General features: G+C 35.1%; 4 protein-coding genes across 5 annotated transcripts; 3 read left to right on the forward strand and 1 right to left on the reverse strand.

The window, feature by feature from the left end:
* LOC148578931 (uncharacterized) lies at nt 1–2,602 on the forward strand. Of its 2 annotated transcripts, XM_088506893.1 has the most exons (7): nt 3–142; nt 253–453; nt 749–862; nt 1,209–1,289; nt 1,362–1,534; nt 1,786–1,882; nt 2,302–2,602. In XM_088506893.1, exons 2-7 carry the CDS (start codon nt 328–330, stop codon nt 2,422–2,424), a joined length of 714 nt encoding a protein of 237 aa, XP_088363019.1. In that variant the 5' UTR covers nt 3–142; nt 253–327; the 3' UTR covers nt 2,425–2,602. The 2 variants fall into 2 exon arrangements, with proteins under 2 accessions (XP_088362785.1, XP_088363019.1); XM_088506659.1 differs by having other exon boundaries at nt 1–453.
* A 9,973-nt stretch (nt 2,603–12,575) lies between these two features.
* LOC107622074 (uncharacterized) lies at nt 12,576–13,486 on the forward strand. The gene is made up of 2 exons (XM_016323999.3): nt 12,576–12,930; nt 13,029–13,486. The coding sequence occupies exons 1-2, from the start codon at nt 12,576–12,578 to the stop codon at nt 13,484–13,486; spliced, it is 813 nt and encodes a 270-aa protein (XP_016179485.1).
* A 1,005-nt stretch (nt 13,487–14,491) lies between these two features.
* LOC107624248 (uncharacterized) lies at nt 14,492–17,628 on the forward strand. The gene is made up of 11 exons (XM_016326733.3): nt 14,492–14,620; nt 14,748–15,152; nt 15,262–15,396; nt 15,958–16,055; nt 16,170–16,254; nt 16,351–16,428; nt 16,537–16,626; nt 16,716–16,850; nt 17,060–17,181; nt 17,261–17,330; nt 17,443–17,628. Exons 1-11 carry the CDS (start codon nt 14,492–14,494, stop codon nt 17,626–17,628), a joined length of 1,533 nt encoding a protein of 510 aa, XP_016182219.1.
* Nucleotides 17,629–18,908: 1,280 nt separating this feature from the next.
* On the reverse strand, nt 18,909–21,555 carry LOC107622873 (protein FAR1-RELATED SEQUENCE 5-like). Its single transcript, XM_021113195.2, has 3 exons — nt 19,381–21,555; nt 19,089–19,286; nt 18,909–18,965 (listed from the first exon to the last, which is right to left on the reverse strand). The coding sequence occupies exons 1-3, from the start codon at nt 21,553–21,555 to the stop codon at nt 18,909–18,911; spliced, it is 2,430 nt and encodes an 809-aa protein (XP_020968854.1).
* Between the last annotated feature and the right edge of the window lie 381 nt (nt 21,556–21,936).

The raw sequence follows: 21,936 nt of genomic DNA on the forward strand, positions 1-21,936 counted from the left end.
GAACGAAAACCGTTAAAAACGGTCACACATCTTCCAAATATGAAAGAGGAAAAAAAATTAGAGAAAACCCGCGGAAAACGTGCTAGCACAAGAGCTAAATCAAAAGCAACGGATTAAGCATTTGATCTTGTTAATTGTTTGAGTAAGGATTATTGTTATCATTTTTTTTTCAGAATTGAATGAAAAATGCAGTTATTAAGCATCAATGGTGGTTGTTGCATGGAATTGCGGTTGCCGGCGATTTTCACGGAGTCCAAGGAAGCATTTACGTGGAGGATTGGAGAGGTAAATTGGAGGAACCGGCGGCAGGGAAGGAAATGCGGTGGAATGATCGTGGCGTGCGGTGCGAAGCCGCCGGAGATGAACGGAGGCAAGGTTTGGAGATCCATCTTCTGTCCGAGCCACAACTATGCTATCTTGAAGCATCAAATGGAAGCAGCTGCAAAATCTGAGGTCTGTTCTACATTGATTTGTTCCGACTATTTACGCCAGATTAGTTAAATGGTAACTGCAACTAAATGACTAGCGATTTTGTTATAAGATACTGTTTAAATCGATTGTTCTTATGGAAAACCTAATTTCCATGTACTTAAAGTGTAAAACTAACATACCAATATCCTATCATCATATATTGATTATATTCTGATTGGATCACATTGCATCAAAATTAAACTAATTTGATTGTTGTTGGTAAGTTTGGTTTTGGAATTTCCTTCCTACTTGGTTGAATTTTGGAAACTTGTGGTAGGATTATGAGGAGGCGGCGAGGATTCGCGACACGCTGAAGTATTATGAAAAGGATATGCCAGTTCTACGATTGCGGAGATTGTTGAAGGAAGCAGTTGCTGATGAGAGGTTTGAGGTGTGTGTGATCCTTTTGGAGATCTTAATTCTTAATGTCTATTTGTTATATGGTTTTTACCATGGCGAAGATTCACATGCAGTTGTCTTCATATAAAGTTGATTGTTGAAAAACGTTAGATGATTTGATAAATTTGACTAAATTGTAATCTAATATGAATACAGCTGCATATGACTTTTCACCTTTGGGCATTAGATCATATATGCTACAAGAAGAACTTGTCTCACTGTTTCAGAATAGTACATTCTTGTTCGTTATTTTGTTTCTGAACAATGCATATATCATCTTTCATCTCTCATCTCATTGACACATTCGTTTTTTTTTTCTCAAATCAATTTTGGATTAGGATGCAGCTAGCTACCGAGATGAGCTAATAGAAATTGCCCCACATTCTCTCTTGAAATGTTACAGTGATGCTACAACCTTGGTAGGGATATATGACATTTCATTTTATTAGAAGGGAACCTACAACATTTAATCTACCCCCCTTTTTTTCTAGGGAATCAGGGTTCAAGTCAGAAGTGAATATATACAGGATAGAAGTCACCCTTCAAAGGGGCTATACTTCTATGCATATAAAGTCAGAATTACTAATAACTCAATTCGCCCAGTTCAACTTCTTAGAAGACATTGGATTATAACTGATGCTCATGGCAAAAGTGAAGATGTCTGGTCAGTACATTATTCTTTTCTTTATGCTTTCTTTCCCTTTTCTTTCTTCTTTAAGTAGAAAAATTGAGGTGAATTTAACACTAATCGATCTAGTAAGATTGGACCATGTCCTTATAGGCTGGATTAGACTCTGCTATACCTGATTAGTTCTATATTCTATATATGTGTAATGTGTTTTGTATTCTGATTTAAATTCATATTAATTTAGTTTCAATATAACTACTTGATGTAATTTGCATTCTTGATAACAGGGGGCTTGGGGTGGTTGGTGAACAACCAGCTATACGTCCTAAGAGTAGTTTTGAATACACTTCTGGATTTCCATTAAAAACACCAAATGGAAAAATGGTATACTTTTTTTCCCTCTTATTGTTATTCATGAAGCTAAATATTGTTGCTTTTGTCTGATTCATTAATCATCAAATCATGCTTCTGGGAAAAAATAAATCAAGCCAAGTTCTACAGCCTTCTGTAGTTTTTGTCATAAGTTGCATGTTGCATTATTTCATGACTACTTCTAGCTAAAATCTTCACATAATGCTCATCAAATTTGAAACTGTTTTATTTTATAGGGGAGGAAAATTACAATTAACCCAAATTTGGAAGCTATTCTCCATCATTTGGATACATTATTTGTTGCATATATCTATTTAGGTTTATGATTGGTTTCAATTCTTTTTTCATCAAGTATGAATGGATTTATAGACATCCAATAACATGAATTTGGGTGTCTGAACTCTAATCTCATTGTATTTATTACAATGCAGGAAGGTGATTATGAGATGATATATATTGACAGAGCATTTACAAGAGCATTTAAAGTGGCCGTTGCTCCTTTTTCTCTTTCTATGCTTGGTGATTATGATGATAATGATGTTAATACTATTTGAAATAGAGAGCTTGTGATGGATTATTTTGGATTTAGAAGCTCTTGAGGAATTAAAGTAAGGTATTTTGTATAATTGTATATAAAGGATCAAATTTTCTTATTGTGAATATCAGCAAATGTAGCATCAAAATTGGGTTTGGATGAGGTAACTGAAGGAATATCATGTGTGTTAATACTTACTATTCGTGAAGTTTTTTTTACTCCAATATTAAGATAGATCTATTGACATAGAAACTTACTTCAAGGGGTGATCATCATCACCATTAACATCATATAGAGAAGTTAATCAATCAAGTTCACGTTTATATAAGACTTATGAGAGTCATAAGATTTTGTCACGAATCCTGTGAAGAGCAATATTACCGGCTCTAAGTAAGGTGAATGCATACATGCCACGTCATCACTCACCAGTCACCATGATTTATATGCAAACTTTTTAAAAGAATACAAACATTCTCATTTCTCTATAGCTTTATGCTATACTCTTAGGTAGCGTTTGTTTTGAGGTACTGGGACAGAGACTGAGACACAGTATTATGTTTGTTGGCTCAAAGACTGGCACTAAAATTTCTGTCTCTGTCCCTAAAATTTCAGTATTTCAGTACTTCCAAAAAGTAGGAACACAGGGGACTGAAATTTTTAGAGACGGAGACTGAAATTTTAATAACATTTTATACCTAAAATACCTTCATTTCAATTAATTAATTCCAATTTTATCCTTTGTGCAAATTAAATTAGAATTTTATTCTTGTTTCAATTTCTGTCTCTCATTTTGCACCAAACAGAATATTAAAATTTATTTCGGTCTCTGTCTCTTAGTCTCTGTCTCTCAGTCTCAGTCTTTTAGTCCCTATCTCTCTACCTACCTTAATTAACTAACTTCTCTCTGTATATTTATATGCTTTCATTATTATATTGCCATCAAAGATGAAAGGTATGTCTCTTATCTCTCCCACGTCAAAGTTTGTTCATATAAAAGAATTAGTTAGAATGTACTTATTCTACCACTTATAAAGTAATTAAAAGTAAGATAGTTTATTAGATCTCTTCACTTTTACTTGATAGTGTTCCTGAGGTGAGAGATTAAGATTACCTCTCAACATAAATTTATAAAGTTAGGACATGAGACTGATAAATTTTTTTGTTTCAGGTTAATATTTTTAAGATAGTAGAGTATGCGTGCAAGAGACTCTATTCAAGTTATTAAGGATTAGGAATAGATATATACTTTAGATGTGTATTAAGTCTTTTATTTATGATATTTAAAAAGAAACTTTGTAGAAAATTAAAATAGATCTGTGTGAAATATATGCAGAATTTTATGTACATAGATATATAATATAGATTATATTTATGTGAACTGACATACTGTAAAGAGAAACGTTCCCATTAACCAGTAACAAATTCTTAAATAGAGTTCTGATTTACGATGGATTAGTCCTTAATCTGTCGAAATGAGGAATACCGTAAAAAAAAATAAATAACAAATTTTCAATCAAAATAAAATAATCTCTCTACGAAAATATGAGATAATTTTTTTTTTAAAGAAAGAAGCTCAACACATCAAGTGGAGCAAAAGATAACAACAAAAAATTTAAAACGAGAAAGTATATGAAATTATTTTGTTTGAAATTTAATATTTAAAATTTAAAATTTAAAGTTTAGAATCTAAAATTTAAAATAAATAAAATAATTTTTAAAAAATTAGTTAATTTTACAAAAACAAACTCTCTAGCATTATTTTTTAAAACATTAGTTTTATCTCACATATTAAAGATCAAATTGTCAATATATTTTGATTAAAAGTCAAATTGCCTTTATGTAACACTATTCATATAATTCAAAAGTCTTAAACAACTACCAACAATTCAATAAACATCTTTCAATACATAGAGAGAGGATGAGAGGCAAGTTCCTCAAGGTTTTGGCATCACCTTAATTAGGGTTAAATGACATGCTAATTTTTGTTTGGGTGTGTATATTATAAAGTCATAAATCATTGATGTGTGACACCCCTCGATCAAATCATCTTAAAGTTAGTGTATTATTTACTCATAATGGATAATTGATAAATCAACAACCAATTAAACTGGTCCTCAGTCCTGGGGCATCTTTTTTTTTTTCTCTCTTTTTCTTTTACTTTCATCTTTTTGCCGATGTTTAATCAACTTTATGGACCATTATCAATCTTTCTCTCCCCTAGGATTCGAGTCAAAATTTTCACTAAGTCACTCATTATAATATCATTATTTTTTAGATCGCACCTATAATTATTCTTTTCTTGTTATATATTTAATAAATTTAATTTAATACGTTGACAAAATAAAACGTTTTATATAATCATGCAATTATATCTATATTTTTAGATAATTATTCACGCAATCAATATAAAAATAGTTATTTTTACTGATATGATATTACATAATATGATACTCATATAAAATTATTTTACATTGATATTACATCAAATTAAATTCATATTTAATATTTAATAATTGCAGTAAATTTGGTTAACCTTGACTGTTATTTCATTATCATGTGTTTTCATATTGGGACTCAATTTTATGGTTATAGAAGCCTTGTATGCGATGTGCCTAGATATGGATTTATGGGGTACAAGATAAATCTGTGGAACAGCTTTTTATGAGCGTTAGGATGTAGAACTCCAACTCTACAAGTTGCTTGATTTAAAAATTTTGCAGAATAAATCGGATGGTCCGATTTGAAATTGAAAAAATTTGAATTTCGGCAGAAGGAAATTGGACTCTCCAGTTCGTTGCCTTTAACAACTCGGACCGTCCGTTTACCATGAAAAAACTCGTATAGTCCGAATTTTGTTATTCTGACACTACACCGATGTAAAGCACCTGTGTTCTCTATATCCCAATCCAACCCCATTGTTATCTCCATGTTTAAATTTAAAAGCGCCATATTGAATGAATGTGCATAAACCACTTCAAGTTTTATATATATAAGTAATTTTTTATTATTAGTTGTATTATTAATAGGTAAAAACTCAGAACTTCACGTGAAGTTGATATCTGAGAACTGTTAGATGAAAATTTAGTCAAATCAATCAAATCATTTAACGGCTCTCAAGTATCAATTTTATGTGAAGTCGACTGCACCTGAGTTTCCACCTTATTAATAATGCAGCAAAACAATAAATAAATAAATAAAAATACACAGGTCTCGTGAGCACAGTGTTAGTACATCACTGTCACAAACTCACATTCCACCGCTCCACTTTAGGTGAATCCAACAGAACCAAACAAGGCATGCAGATGCAATTTTAATTTTTCTCAAATTATTTCATGGACCACATTTATATTAGGGCCAATGCTACGATGCTGAAGTGAAAAAATTTCAACATGTATTGAAATGAGGTGGATACCTCTTATGAAGGACGCGTGGTCGTGTTGATATGATAGAATGAGACACGGACTGAGTGGCATTAATAGGACGCAGAAATTTGTCGAGTGTTATGAGGCAATTAAATGAAAAAGTATGTTTAAATTAACTGCTTAATCATTTTCTTAATTTTGGAAAGAGTTGGGTTGGTATTTATTTATGCAGTTGGGCTTTTTTTTGCTAAATCCATGAATTGGACTGATATTGTATGGAGATGATCCAAATTAAGTCATAGTCATATATATAATAAATAAGTTAGCTGTTCGGGAAAAAAAAAAAAGAGAGAGAAAGTTAGCTCATGAATTGTAGAGGGAAAAAACGAGTTAGTTGAAAAATTATTGCTTAATAATCACTGGTTGCATCACATTGAAATTAATTAAATAATTTATTCTTCAAAATATTAATCTGTTAACAATGATTTATTTCAGTTAACCAAATAGTAACATTGTCAGTCATTTAAGGAAATAGGGACTAATTTATTTTATTTTTAAATCACGAAATCAATTTTTTTTACAGTATTAAGTTTGAAATAATTTAATTTATAGTCAATATTTTCAATATAACGCTAATAATTACCAATTTAATAAAGCAAATTTTTTTTTGATAACCAAATACACATAAGTAACAATATTAGAATATTACATGCTATCCCGTCCCAGCAAGCAATGGAGACATAGGCTGTGTAGAGTCAGAGGATATACAGTCTGTGTTAGAGAAGGGGATTTATGTGGTTAGATTTATTCATCCCTAATGATGATGATTATGATGTTGGGGTTTTCGGTGTAGGCCCAACATATGAATTTTGTTATGATGTGGGATGGGCTTTTTGGTTCGATTTTTCGGTAGGTAAAATTATGAGTTAAAATTTTTACGAGTTGGATAGAGAAGAAAAGTTTTGGTAAAAAAGATTGATAATTATAACAGTAGAAAACAAAAATACAATGGTAGTTGCTAGTAATTGGTTAATTTAGAAAGGAAAATATATAAACGAACTCGAAAAAGTAAAATAAAAAGAAAAGATGTAACTCGAAAAAAGTAAAATAAACAGAAAATATGTAACAAAATAACTTAGTCAGAAAAATTATGATTAGAATTTAGAATATTGTTCAGAGTCAGTGTCATTTTGATAATTTGAAAATTAATAAGATTTAACGATTGAAAAAATTAGAAAATGAGAACTTTGGTTTGAAGAAAGAATTGTTTCAATTAAAATATAAGTAGATGTTTATTAAACCAACTAGGAATGATAAAAAAGTATCTACGTATTTTTAGAGACGTTAACAGTAGTTGTCATTGTTAAGTATGAGTTAATATTTTTGTAATTTATAATTAAAAAATTCTTGAAGAAGTCATGGTTGTTGTCCATGTACGTTTGTGTATTTTTATATATTGTTTATATATTTATATATTATCTGGAGATGGTGATAATGCATTCAAAAGCGGGATTGAAAAACCTTATAACCGAGTTTGCCGCGGAGTTAGGCGAACTATATAAAATTTATAGAGTTTGCCGGAGATATGGCGAAGTTGCCAAATTTTATAGAGTTTGTTGGCGGTTCGGCGAACTTGCTTAAATGCCAGGAAAAAAGAAAATGGGATTTAGGGAATTAAAGTTCATAAATCATGTTGGGAAAAATTAAACCCTTTTTTCATTTAAAAAAAAATCCCTTAGGATATGCATCTGATTAAGCAAAATGTAACGCTCAACACAAGACACACCTAGCAAGTGATTTGTGATCATATTCCGCGAAGGCCGTTTCTACCGTGCTGTAGCCGTTATGTTTCAGCAGGCGATAAACTGAGCTGGAGGCATCTTCTAGTAGACGCGTATTGATAAACTCCGCACGTACGCCGTTCTCCTTCCCGAGCTAATTATGCATGAGACTGCATGTGGTGCTTCACGCTCCTCGCTGTGCTTGACGCTGTCAAACCGAGGACAGACAGGAGGGATGCTTGGTGCAGGTAGAGATTGTACTGGAGCGACAAATAGAGGCTGAAGAAGATCCAGAAGGAAAGTCCAAAGACAATGGGAGGCAGAACGACCGACAGGCACACTTTAAGCGGACCTACGGAGGCTACCATCATAGGAAGTAGCTGATGGGTTAAGAGAAGTGTGTTCTCGTAAGCCATGTCGAAGGGGCAGCTGACCTCCGTGTAGGAAGTACAAGAACGACGGACAAAGTACATGAAGGTGGAGAAGGTTGGCCGGCTAAGAGAGCTTGTCCGAAAACACCTTATGCCGGTCTTCTGGACGGAGCAGACATTTTTTGGTGCAAAGAAGTTACGCCGGTTAATTTGGTTAGACGTGTTGTGTAAGAATTACGTTTATGTAACCTTCAATTCTAATATACGGTTTACTTCTATCTAATTTGTATTTTCTTGCAGTGATCAATTATGTATGTTAAGAAAATTATATTTTGATTTCACAATAGTTGCAATATTTACTCTGGTGTCTCTAAGTTTCAATATTGTCCAAAGTTAGTAAGAGTCTTACTTGTTCGGACGATTGGCCCATGAGAAAGGAGTCGAGCCCACTATTCTCCAGTCACCCATCTTAAGAAGATATATAGTCTCATTATGTTCGGTATAGGAAATTACGTTACATTACCTGCAGTAGTGGTATTTTCCAACATATACTTGTACTATTTAATAATGAATCGGATGTAAAGTAGTTAAGAAATTATTGAAATTTAACAATAATTGTTATTTCATTATAAAAACAAATTAAAAATACGTATTCCAGGCTAAATATAGCAAAATATATTTTATTCTTGAACCATATTATTTAATATGCAGTCTGATACTCTTAAGATATTATGGAGAAAATGAATTTCGAAGTTAACTTCTAAATCGGTTATTATTTTTGTTTTGTAGTTTTGTAAGAAGTAGTATAAGCTAATCGTTTTAAAAACCGAACCGGACTGGGTTGGTTCAACCCGGTTAAAGGAGAACTGGTGAGCCAAGCGATCCGAGTAAGCGTAAAGAAAGCAATTGGCAAAGAACCGGTTATTGTACCGGCCAAACTGAAGTTAACCGGTAAATAGGTAAAATAAGTAGGTTTTTTTTATGGTTTTTAAAGGTGTAAAAAAGAAAAACAAACCCCCGGTAAGACAGCCCAACTGTCCCCTTTCTGTCAGAAGAAAATCATAAAACCCCTTTGTATCTCCATCCGAGTTTCACGCCGCAACCACCCCGTTCACTTCCTGCGCCGCTACCAACAACAGTAGTGTCACGTTCTTGGCTTCATAGTAACCCTCAAAGCACAATTTGAGCGTTACTATCTGCCGCCGTAGAATGTCCGCCGTAAAACGCCGGCGCCATAAAAAATATGGTGCTGCTTCATTTGTTTTTCGTGTTTTTTGGGTTAATGTTGGAGTATTTATGTTAATGGATGCTGGTACGGTGTTAAATTTTTTATAATTATTATGTTGATTTTAAGAGATTACACAAAAAAAATGATGCCGATAAGTACTACACGAAATTTATTTTATTTGACAATATGTAGCTGATAAGATTTTTTAAAGGATTTAAATTTAAATTTTTGATGACCGAAGTTATAATTTTTAAGATGTAATTTTTAGATAGTTTATTTAGTTGAAAATTTATTGAATGTACAAAATTAAAAAGGACTTCTTCATTTTTTATAATTGTATGTCATATGTTAATAAACTTTTTGAATCCCAGTTAAAGTATGAATAGACTAATAAACCGTTGAGTTGGTCACTCTATGGATTCATTTGGTGGTTCGATTTTTGCAACCTTTTATAAAATACATATTAAAATATGCTCATACATTGCGAATAAACTGAACGATAAAGTGTGTGTTTGGGTTAGAGTTGGTTAAACTGAAAATTGAAAGAAATTAATTCTGTAAAATTAATTTCGAAGATAAGTGAGTTTGTACCCACATAATTTATGTTTGGCAATTCTATATTAAAATTAATTTGATAAAATGAAATTGTTTGGATAATGTTGGTTAAAATCACTTTTAGATCGATAGTTAGTAAATTACTGAAAAATTATAATATTATTTTTAAGTATATTTAATCTTTTTTTATAGTTCTTTTAGTATTTTTTTTATATGATATTTTTTATAAAGATATGCTTTAGTTTGTTATAATTTTTTGAATAAAAGTTAATACTTATTTATTAACTTAAAAATAACATATAAAGTAATATATTTTTGCAGTTTGTATGAATACTATGAATAATCCTAATTTGTGCACTGTTTTGGATTCTAGTTTTTTACTAATTGTGTTTTTATTATTATTTAGGATAAATTTTTTACTTAATTTATCAATTTCAGTAGAAACAATAATACATATTATAACAAGTTAGAATAATAAACAATGAACAAGAAATATAATAATAGATTTTACAATGTGAAGAAAAAAAGAAATAGTATAATTTTTGGAGTAGTCTCAGTATTCTTTTATTTAAATGTATTTAGGACCGTCAAATTTTATTACTTGTGATTCTATTTTTTATGTAAAATTAATTTCTTATTTACGTTATCATTTTTAATAAGATCACTAATTCATATTATAATAGAATTACAATAACAAGAATTAATTGAGAATCAAAATATATAAAAATACTACAAATTGAAGCAAAAAATAATTATTTTATATAACTTAATACCAATATGAAAATTCTTTTGAAAAAAACCAATAATGATCACGAAAGGTGACCTCATGTTGAAGTGAACGCATATTTTTTGCTTCCAATACACGCACTTTTAAGCTACAAAATGAAATCTGCGTTTAGAAGAAAGGGTGTGTTTGGGAAACTCGTTGGAAGAGAAGAAGCACGTTTCGACTTCTTGAAAGCGTCAACTTTTGGTTTGGCAAATTTTTTTTTCATGAAAGCAGAAGTGATTTTGATACCGAAACAAACGTTTACAAGAAGCAACTATTTTTAGCTTCCGTGTTTTCCTAACGAGCTTTTAGCCATGGATACTTACCGTTTATTTATCTTTTACCAACTTTATCCTTCATGTATGTTATTATATTATTTATAAAATTCTTGTTATTTCTATTTATATTAGCTATATTTTTCTATTATTTATTGTTTTTATTTTTTTTTAACTTTTTGTTTGATATTATACACTTTTATCATTGTGATTCTTGTTTATTATGTTTGTTATTATCTTTTTATAATATGATTTATTGATTCTATTAGATAAAGTAAATTAAACAAAAAACTAACTATAGATAATAATAATAGTAAAAAATTATAGCATATTAAAAAAAAATACCAAGAATACTAAAAATATAATAAATAAATAGATCATAAAAAATTTTCAGATTTGTTTCAATAACTATAAAGTAAAAATTTAATTTTTTAATTATCTTTAGTATTCTCTGATATAATTGTAATTCTCATATACTATGTTTTAGTGTAATTTTTTACAATATAGATTATGATTCTATCAAAAAAAATAAATTAAATAAAAAATTAATCATAGATAATAATAAAATTATAAACGTTGGATTCCAAAGTAATACTAGGAATAAGATTTTTGAAGGTACTAGAATAAGAATACGACGTAAAAAATACTACAGTAACATTCTTAGTTAATACGTAAAAAAAATATAAAATATTTGATTAAATATTCTTTTTTATATATATATATATATATATATCTAAAATTTATATTGATTTATTTTGATTTAAAAATATATTTTATATATTTTTATATGTTATTTTTATTTTAGTAAGTAAATATTCTTTAAAAACCTTGATGTAAACAAAATTCTTTGTTCATAACAATAAGATCCTAATATTGGAAAAAATCTACGGTTAAAGAAGGAAATTAGTAAATTGCGTCCGATTTTATCTTAACCGAAAAAATTAATTATGTATAGAGGTTTTCGTGTGGGTGACGAGAATGGGGTTGGTTTACTGACACACGCAACTTTACTCGGTGTTCAGTTCAGGTCGTATCAGCGTCCATCATATGCCTGCAGCAATACTGTCACCGAGGTGAGAGAGAGACACCAGATAAGTGGAAGCAGCTCACCTCGGGAAATACATTTTCGCTTTTTTAAATAATTTGTTTTATCGTTGTGTTTCTCTGTAGAATTAAATATTTTTTACATGAAACCAAAGGATATTACTTCTGCTAAGACGTATAGTAACTAGTAATTAATACACATAGATAATGAGTAAAAAAATTAACTTACATAGTTAAGTTATTAATAAAATATTATTTTTTTTATTTGAAGTAGATAATAGTAAAATATACAAACTTTTGTTAACAAATATTTTTGGGCAAAATTATAATATAAAAATTGGATGATTTCTGAAGGATATTACACGAAAATCTAATTTTAGTATTAGCTTGTTTAAAAATTATTAATTAGGCAACAAAAGAGTGACTCATGAAATAATTATGTTAAGTCCAATATGGTAAACGATGAGGTCCAGTTTCGAAAATAGTTATTTAAAGGAACTTCGAAAATGATTTCATTAATTAACTTAGATCTTGCAGCCAAATTTTCGTTCCATAATAACATCATTGGAATTAACTTGCTAATTAAATATTTCAAAATGGAACGACAGTACGGTAAGTTAAATAAGAAACCGGCTCTGGTGTTATACTTTCCACCGGTTACCATCAAATATTGTTTTTCACGGGGCCTGGGTATATATCCATCGTGTGCGTCAGGGATACAGAATGAGCAATCCTCTTTCAGTGTGAGTGAAACCCACCCGTAAAATTTTCCACAGTCATTACCCATGAACACCGGCAAGTACAGGCTCTATGCTGTGCGCAAGGGACGTATTCCTGGAATCTACACAAATTGGGAGGACTGTAAAAAACAAGTTAATGGCTTTCCAGATGCAGAGTTTAAAGGTTTCCGCCTGCTGAGAGACGCCGAACATTGGTTGGGAGTTGTTGATCCAGCATTGACACTACCCACACCTCCGGAGGTAGATTCTGTAGTTCATCCTCACACGGGACCGTTTGAGCAACCGGTCTCTTTATCCAAACACTTCTACAACATGCATGTGGGCTCAGGAGTGGGTGAGTCATCGCAGAAAGCAGTTGTTCCGTGTTCTCAGATTCCAGAAGGTTTTGGTGCGACTGTTGGTACGATTACGCCAGTGGTTTCTCTTTTCTTATTATTTTTTCCCGTGTATCCTGGCATTGAGTAACTTTTGCTGTTTGTAATTGTCACCCGTGTTCAGGACCGAACATTGTTCCGGAGAATTGTATTACTCAGTTTGCAGTGTTTGAGGACTTGGAGGTCTATCTCATTCGTCTCTGCTGCCAGCTGAGGCTTGATTATCCGGTGTTTAACCGGCGTGAATTTTTCTCCGACAATGGTGAGTTACTTCATGGCTACTGGGTGACACTGCGATCACAACAACGAGATGTTAGCTGGATCGTGGAGGGTGGTTTCTCATCGGACGAGCAGACCGCAAGACAGGACGCCTCATTCAAAATGTTGGGTAAGGTGCTGTCTTTAGTGGGGAAGGAAATTCACGACTACAACTATAGGATCGTTGCCGCCTTGAGAGTGCGGGTTGAGGAACTGGAAAGGCAACTACGAGTATGTGTTCAACAGCGAATCCGGGATCTGGAACACGAGAACCGAAAGCTTAGGTCTGATCTTCAGAAGTATAACGACTTATTCGAGACTTGAATAGAGGGCTCACCTTGTTTGCAATTATCTACGCTTACAGTTTAGCAGCTTATTGTTAAGTCCTTCTCCGTAACTGATGTTTATATTTAGTAGTCATTCCAGTTTACGTTTCCGTTCTGTTAACTGCAACGGTGACTCTTGTAAGTTGGAGATAGGTAATGTTGTTGTTGGGGTTTAGGGTTGGTTTCCAATCATTTTCAACGAGGGTTAATGAACTACTTATGCAATTGTTCAGTTTAATCAGATATTGTCGTCGGGTTTGTCACTTAATATTACGCAAAGTTATTTTATTTAACTTTACGCTGCTAAACGTTGGCATGCTGTACTAACAAATATGGACCCAAGTATTAGACCTCTAATAATGAATTTAATTTACTAACCCAGGAACTCCACAGTGGAAGCAACTACTACAACACCACAAAATTTTGAGTACTAGCAGACCTTGATATGGTTTCTTGTTTAAATTAATATAATTTCTTTTCGTCCCATACAGTCGGGTATAGTCTGCTACGACTGCCATAGGATATCACTAAGACATCTGATCATTCTGATGGGAAGGAAGGTGATGTTTCTCCTGTGTAGTCACACAGACGTGAATAGGCCTGCGGATCCAGTGGACAAAGGTTGAAGTCTGGTTGGGTAAAGGGAGGGAGACTCCATACATTGAATTTGAAGTTAGGGTCAGCTATGAGTGAATTTTTGCTTGTGCTGTATTGTTCCAGAAGAGGGCCACAGATATGACGTCCTTCGGCCCATTACGCTCCATTGTTCCCAAAAAAACCCACGAATAAGATACCCAAACATGGGGTTGGCTATGCGGTATGAGTAGAATTGGGCCCTTCTTGATGACGTTAGGTAAATACAATTAGCATTGCCTTCATTTTTTATTAGTCACACGTGTCTCCTGTTTACAAACTGCGATGTTATTGGGATTCTTCTTAAGCACACTTCTTACCTTACCCACTGTACTCTCACTCTATTGTGCAGTTGCTTGTACTGTTCCTGATGGAGTTACAGAAAGAGAAGAGCGTTGAGGAGGCGGTGAAGCGTCGAAAGAGAGGAACCAAGGATGAATCTCTGGAGCCTGTAACCACCGTGGACGATGCAGTCAGTGGTGTAGCTGATCATACACAGGTATGACAATGTTGTTCTTTTTCTGCAATGCTAAGGTTTCTTTTTACTTTTCGCTTCTTATCACCCGTCTAAGCATCACTTACACATGGGTAAAGTGACGTGCTTCCCTTCTGTCAACGTTGTGCAGAAAGCATCAACTGGAGATAACATGATTTTGGGGATCCTGACGACGCAGGCGAACCAAATACAAGCCTTAACGGCAGTTGTGGCACAGCACGGTCGAGTGCTGGAACTTCTAGCATCTTTGAATGTACCGGCTTCTTGTGACAAGAAACCTAAGATGGATCTGAATCTAAACTTGCATCCCTCAGGCGTGGATATTTACGGTAAAAATGGAACACTTCAGGAGCCGGTGAAAGTGGTGGCGAATGCCGGAACTCTCTCAGGTGAAGCTCCGACACGCCAACAGTGTCCTCCACCAGAACAAGTGGACGTTGCCCGGGGTTTATCGGGCCAAACGCCTACAAGGATGTCGAGGGTCAACAAGGGAAAAGCCGGCACACGCCAACCAGCATCAGAACTCAACTTACAGGTTTTTATTTCTCAAAATGATTTTCGATTCGTGTTATTTTAACCTTTTTTTAAAAGAAATTTTTCGTCGTATTAGAATACATATGTATATGTAATTTCGTTCATCGCAGAGAAAGCTTTCATTTAAAGATGAAGGGAATTCCTCAGAAGACCTCATAAGAAACATAAGGTCAACAGGTCCTGGCTCTCCATGGACATTTTACACACACCGGAGCGCGGACATTAAGTCGGAGGAGACTCCAAAGGTACATGAAACACTGCATGGAAACCCTGGATGAACATTGATTTGATTCTTTATGTTCTTCTTGTTTAGTTTTCATCATTGATGTCGAAATGAAGAAATATTTTGGGTCTGGGATAATTTTTTTTTTGTCTACTTCCTTTGGCCAAGTTTTTGGCCTCTTTAACCTTTTTCTTGGGCCAGCATATATGCCAAATTTGGAATTTGAAATTTTTTGGTTAAGTTTTTTGCACAACATTTGCAAGTCCAGTATGGTTACCATTGCGGTTTCAGGGGCCACTAATAGATCTTGGGCCCTAGGTGGATTCAGTTAGGCCCAATAGCCTTGTCATAATCTGATTGGAATGCATTTGTTATTAATCACTATTGTATGGATCCCTTTATTTTTTTTTCCGCTTGGGTTGTTTACCGCGGAAACCGTCAACTGTTTATGTATTCCTATGCAAATGAAATATTCTTTCGTAGCATGTTTGGGTTTCTTAATGGTATATTCTTGTTGGGCCACAATACTAACATACTTATGAAAATTTATTTCCTAAAATCCAACACCGTGATCGCGAGGCAGTGCCTGGACCTCTCATTCTGGCCCCCGCCAGGGATGCAGTTTGTCGGCCACGAACTCGCTGTTGCAGCCTACATCTTCGGCAACGGGCTATCACCGAGGTAAGCCGTTACATAATTAGGGTTGTCTTCTTTAGAAGTGCACAATTTTTTTTAGCATCAGAAACTAGTTTCCCTACTGACCACGGTTTTCTCCTCGTTATGTCGACCTGTCAGCGAAATCCTGGTGGAAAATGAACATTGCATCGGGAATAGGGAAGCCCTCTTGACATTACGCCCTGGAGAGGAGGTCGTTGACGACGTAAGCAACTCCAACTCATTAATTTCATCGCAACATAATTTCGTTGTTTCAGATTACATTCGCTAATTGTTTGCGGCTAAATTGACCCACACGTAGGTTATCAACCTTGTCGTAGCAATGGTTTCCTCAAATAAGGCTGAGAAACGACGGTGGTGGCTACCAACCACCTTTGCGGTGATTTTCTTAACCGGTTACATTTTGTTTTTGCAAAATGATCTGTGGTTTTTTTTGGCAGTAAAACTCATTCATGAGCTTCCGTCCCCCAAATGATAATTGTTGCAGCAAATTGCTAGTAACCCAGGCCACCACTGCAAGGCAACTCTTGATTACATCGTAGCAAAGTACACGGGGTTCGCCGACAATTTATTGAAGGTGATACTTGTTAGACCTAAGAAATTTATTAGCCGTTTAGGAAGAAGTAATAGTTGCAATCTGACTGCCTCTGGTCCCTCTTGGTGCAGATTTATGTTCCGCTCCACATGCGAGGCCATTGGTATTTGATGATTGTTGACATGTGGGATGAAAATTTGATTTATCTAGATTCATTAAAGTCTAGTGTGGACCGACAGGCTCGAATAGATAAAATGCTGGAAGTCGTGAGTTACTCTGACATATTATTCTAGTCTAATTTCCTTCTCCTTTTCCAATTTTTTTTATATCAACTTAGTTATAGACTTTGTTCTATTGATACAAGGACATGACTGCCCCTTCAACAATAAGCAAAATTGGTTCCCCTTTTCTTCATAATTTTTAAGACTCATACCACCCATGCTTATAACAATATATATGTCACAAATCACTGTAGGCTCGGTTACTTGAGCTGTTGTTGTCGGAGACGTCTTCATACTTCGGCAAGACGACTGTGCCGAAGTCTATCTCCAAGTTTAGGATCCAGGAGCCACAGATTTCTCAACAGGCAGCCGACTCGTATGCTGTGAACTCTATATCACTTTCGTATCTGCCGTGGTTAATTTACTCTTTATAACCATAATTTCTGCGTTCGCAGCAACGACTGCGGAGTTTGGGTTGCAGAGTGGATGATCCAGTACGATTTATGGGCATCTTATGACCTTCAGGTTGGATAATTAAAGACTTTACCAAATTGCTTTCTTTGATGTAAAAGATGTGGGTTTTAGTACATGTGGTTGTAATGAATGTATGTGTTACCATTATGTGTATGCCTTACAGGTGATCAATGAACACACCAGAATGACCATTGCTGTTGATCTAGTTATGGGTGAGCACAACCCAATCTCCGAAGAAGTTCAACAAAAAGCGGTTCAATTCTGGGACACGAATATGATATGCTCTTACTTGAAAGGAGCTAGACCAAGAAAGAGGACCCGTAGTCCTGTGGGGCCACTAAGTCCCTAGGTTATATGTGGCTGAAAGTATAAACTTTTTTGGGTTGTTGAATGCAGTATGGAATGCTTTAATGGATCTTTGGTAATAGGAATTGGTCTTGGTTAGACACTTTTGTAGGTAGTGAATTTTTTTACTTAGAGTGACAGAACCACAATCTGGGTACAACCAACCTTGTCGTGTGACCGCACCTATTGGGGTAACATTAGTTGGAGTTAAATGCGTCAACAGAGATCTGCTTTGCTTTAATTTTTTTTTTGTGCCCATACATGCGCCTGATGAAATTTTTTGGATTGTAATTGTTGGTCACTATTGTACTCAGAAGTCAAAGTAATCGTATAGGATGATGTGAATGTTCCTCTGTAGATACAAATTGTATATGAAATGCTACTCCATATTCAGTAAGTACACTTGTTCCTGCCGATGGAAAGTAGTCCAAGTGATTGAACCAACCTCCCGAGGAATAACTAGTTTTAATATTACATTTGTTAACAACCCATGCACATGGAAAACATGAGCGAGTGAAATATTTAGTCTATGGTACCATAGACTCAATTCTAACCACTTATAAAGACTGTAATCAGAAGTCGCGATTGAATGTTCACTAGCTAGTTTCCTTGATTAAAGCCTTTAAAAATTTTAACTTACCACCGCTAGCACGAAAACTCAAATAGAACATGCCTGCATTTTTTTGCTCTTCAATAGAACAAGGCTGGTTAAAAACAGTTGAAAGTAATTTATGATAACGCTATACTGTCAAGTAACAACAATGGCATACTAAATGGAGGTGGATCTGCCAGCAAATGGAAGACTATCAAAAGTTATGTTACGCGTTACTGTTACTAGTCATACTATTGGATTCAGTAATCTCATGTTAATCCTCAATGATATATCAAAGAGTCTTAATTAATTTACGCCTACCCATTACTAATTCGTGTATTCACTTCGTTACTCTCATGTTAATCTTTCAATGGTCTCCTCAGATGCTAGTTGCACTTCATGCTACCATCAAAACAAGGCTATTAGACACACTTCATGTAACGAACGTACACAAATAGCAAATACTTCCCTGCAAGAATTTTCCACCCTAAACATATAACAAGTGATCCACATCTCATTAATCAGTGCTTGAATTTACATTTCATTGGCACTTAAGTAGCCATTCTTTTTACCCAGCAAATAATAAACTCAAGCATATATAAGAACTAACACTTAAAATAACAAAGACCATAAACCACTTCTATTATCACACGAAACAGAATTCTCTAAGGAACACCGAATTGGACAACTATTTATGCTGCGGAGCTCGAACCCAATCTTGAACTGAGATAAGTTATTTCAGTCATCAGCTGCATAGGTAAAAGTAAACATAATTACTCAATTCTGGTTTGAACATCTATTTTAACGTGCCATTAGAACATGAGTGCAGAAGTCAGTTATTTGAGTACGACTAGGAAACAAAAACCACATACCTGTGCTATTACTTCGTCGGTGTTACTTATCGTGTTCGGCTCCCATTCCATAGTCTCCTTATGTCCAGCTGCAGCAGAAATTTCATGTTGTGAGGTAATCTTCGAACCTGATGCCTCCAGCCAAATCGGTGCACACAAATTATTGGGACCGGTAACACCTTTCTTCCCTTGTTCGAATCGGATCTGCACGCCAAACAGCTGAATGAGGCCATCGTAAGGAAACAAAAACACCTAATTTTTTAAAAGGAAAACTATGCTTGCTACAATCAACATGGGTATGCGGTGTTCTCACCCATTCCGTCGGTGAAGACTCCTCCGACCCTAAAGTTGTAGCCTGAAAATCTTTGCTCTCTTCAGATTTGGAAACAAAGGACCGGTCGGCGTTGCAGTGTCGTTTTGTGTGACCCGTTTTGCGGCAACGGGTGCAGCGCCTCTTCCGTCCGCCCTGCCTCCTCACACGAGGGGCACCCTTAGTCTTCGCAACAACAGGGTCGTGTAAGTCAACCATATCAAGAGCTTTCTTCTGACCCCCATTTTCAGGGCCTCTATCCAGTTCTTGACACAGCGCATGGAGACCTTTAAGCGCCTGTGTGAAAGACAAAGGGCTCCTGGCTCCAACATAAAGCATCCACTGTGCGGCTGCATGAAGTGCACCATGGCGCAACAAGAAACCAATTTCACTACCAACTTCCGTGATCTCAGCATACTTATCCAACGACTTTGCATCCTTTCGCCACCTCTTCAGAACCAGGCTATCAGGAATTCGAGTCAAGTGCTCATGCTTCATTACAAAAAACATATGCCTACAAGGTATTCCCTTTTGCTTCCAAAAATTGCATGCGCACTCCATTTTCCTTGAAACCCTATCGTACAGGACAATCACCTCTCTACCTGGGTCACCGTATTCCTCCAACGTGTACACCATTGTAGTTGAACGTCTTATCTTAGCTACAAAATTAACTGCACCGACACCCACTATTTCCTTCTTCGCATCAACGAATATCTCCCGTGTGTATGCATCTGCAGCATACCTTTCAAGAGGATCCAAACAAGTTGTCATTACTGGCATCCCATGGAGTGATCTAAATTGTGCAACTAATTCGTTATTTCGGTACTCTCGCACGACCAACTCCAAATTTTTAACCATATCAAGGAGACTGTGCCTAGACTTAAGAAAATTCTTCACGTATGCGTTAATGCCTTCGCACCGGGATGTTGTCCGAAACCCTGCACAGAACTTGTCCTGTAAATACGCATTAGCCCACATCATCCTCTTCTGAAAAGTTTCTTTGGCCCAAAAACTGTTCTGCAACCCATACTCTTCAATGGCATCATCCCACTCAGCCTCAAATTCATCTATTTCCATTTCTGAATACAGCCACCGGGTGAAACATTGTCGTAGTCCCTCTTCCTTCACATTAGCGGTTACATTCTTCTCCATATGCCAAGCACACAATCGATGCGTTGCCTCCGGAAAAACAGACTTGATTGCAGCTTTCATTGAATCACAGCCATCCGTGACGACAACCGACGGCTTCTTGTTACACATGACTTCCAACAAATTTTCCAGCAACCACTTATAAGACCCAACGCTTTCATCTAACACCACGCCAAACCCAAATATTGTCGTCTGCTTATGGTTATTCACACCAGAAAATATCACCAGCGGCCTCTGATATTTATTTTTCTTGTAGGTCGAATCAAAGGCTAGAACATCCCCAAAGTATTGGTAATCAACTCTACTGCCACCATCCGCCCAAAACATATTGGCTAGCATATTATCCTTAGTAAGATTATACCTAGCCATCGACATCGGATCAGCCCCCGCTTTCCCCTCCAAGTATACAACAGCGGCGTTAGCGTCCCCATCAATAATCTTTGCACGCTTAGCCTTGTTAATATAATTGTAAGCATCCTTCTTAGTGAAGCCCATTAGAGAATAGCCACCAGACTGTCCAGCCATATACCCCAAAATCTTAGACGTCGGAACACCATGAGCCTGCATACCAGATATTTGTGCCTTAGCGGAACAATTTATTTCTCTAAAATTCGTCATCATATGAACCATATATGTCGGAGTTAAATCGTGGTTATGATCCAATACTATTTTTCTCACCCTCCATATACCACTGACCACATCAAGGTAGATTGACAACTTTGCCTCACAATTTGTCCGCGTTTCCGGTTTATGACTTCTCTGCCTATCTAGCCTATCATAGTGACGACGTTCTCTCAGGCCCGCTCTATTACAAAAAAATCTACGACGAATAACCCTTCCACTGTCATCTTTTCCCGAGTCACCCTTTCGAATACCAAAACCAAAACATTTGCCTAACATCCTGTAAAATTCATATGCTGCTTCATCGCTACGGAATGCCTTGTTCATTATATCTTCCTTACTCAACTGCAATACATCTCGATACTCATCGGCTTCTTCATCCGACAATTCATATCCACTCTCAGCCATTCAAAATTCTCAGTAAATTTTGGAGTTCACTAAATTCAACAACGAATACCCTGGAAGATTATTTCCATCAAGATAAATAATAAAAGTAACTGCTCAGTAACACAGCAACAACAAATCTCGTCACCATTGTGATTCATTAATTACGAAAATACAATACTGCAGTGGCATAATAGGATATTTCATAAACAATTACTCATCAACATGCAGCAAAAATATCTGACATCACAAACTACTCATCAACTTAGTCTAAACAATTTTACAATCAACCATTCAGCAACAATAACAACTTCTTTTTATTTCTAAAAATTATTCTCAACCATCATTACTTCAGAAAAATAATTTACATCACAAATTATATGAATTAGCAACAAATTCCCCATA

The sequence above is a fragment of the Arachis ipaensis genome, chromosome B10 (assembly GCF_059453495.1).
Source record: "Arachis ipaensis isolate K30076 ecotype BB chromosome B10, ASM5945349v1, whole genome shotgun sequence".
NCBI classification, from domain to species: domain Eukaryota; kingdom Viridiplantae; phylum Streptophyta; class Magnoliopsida; order Fabales; family Fabaceae; genus Arachis; species Arachis ipaensis.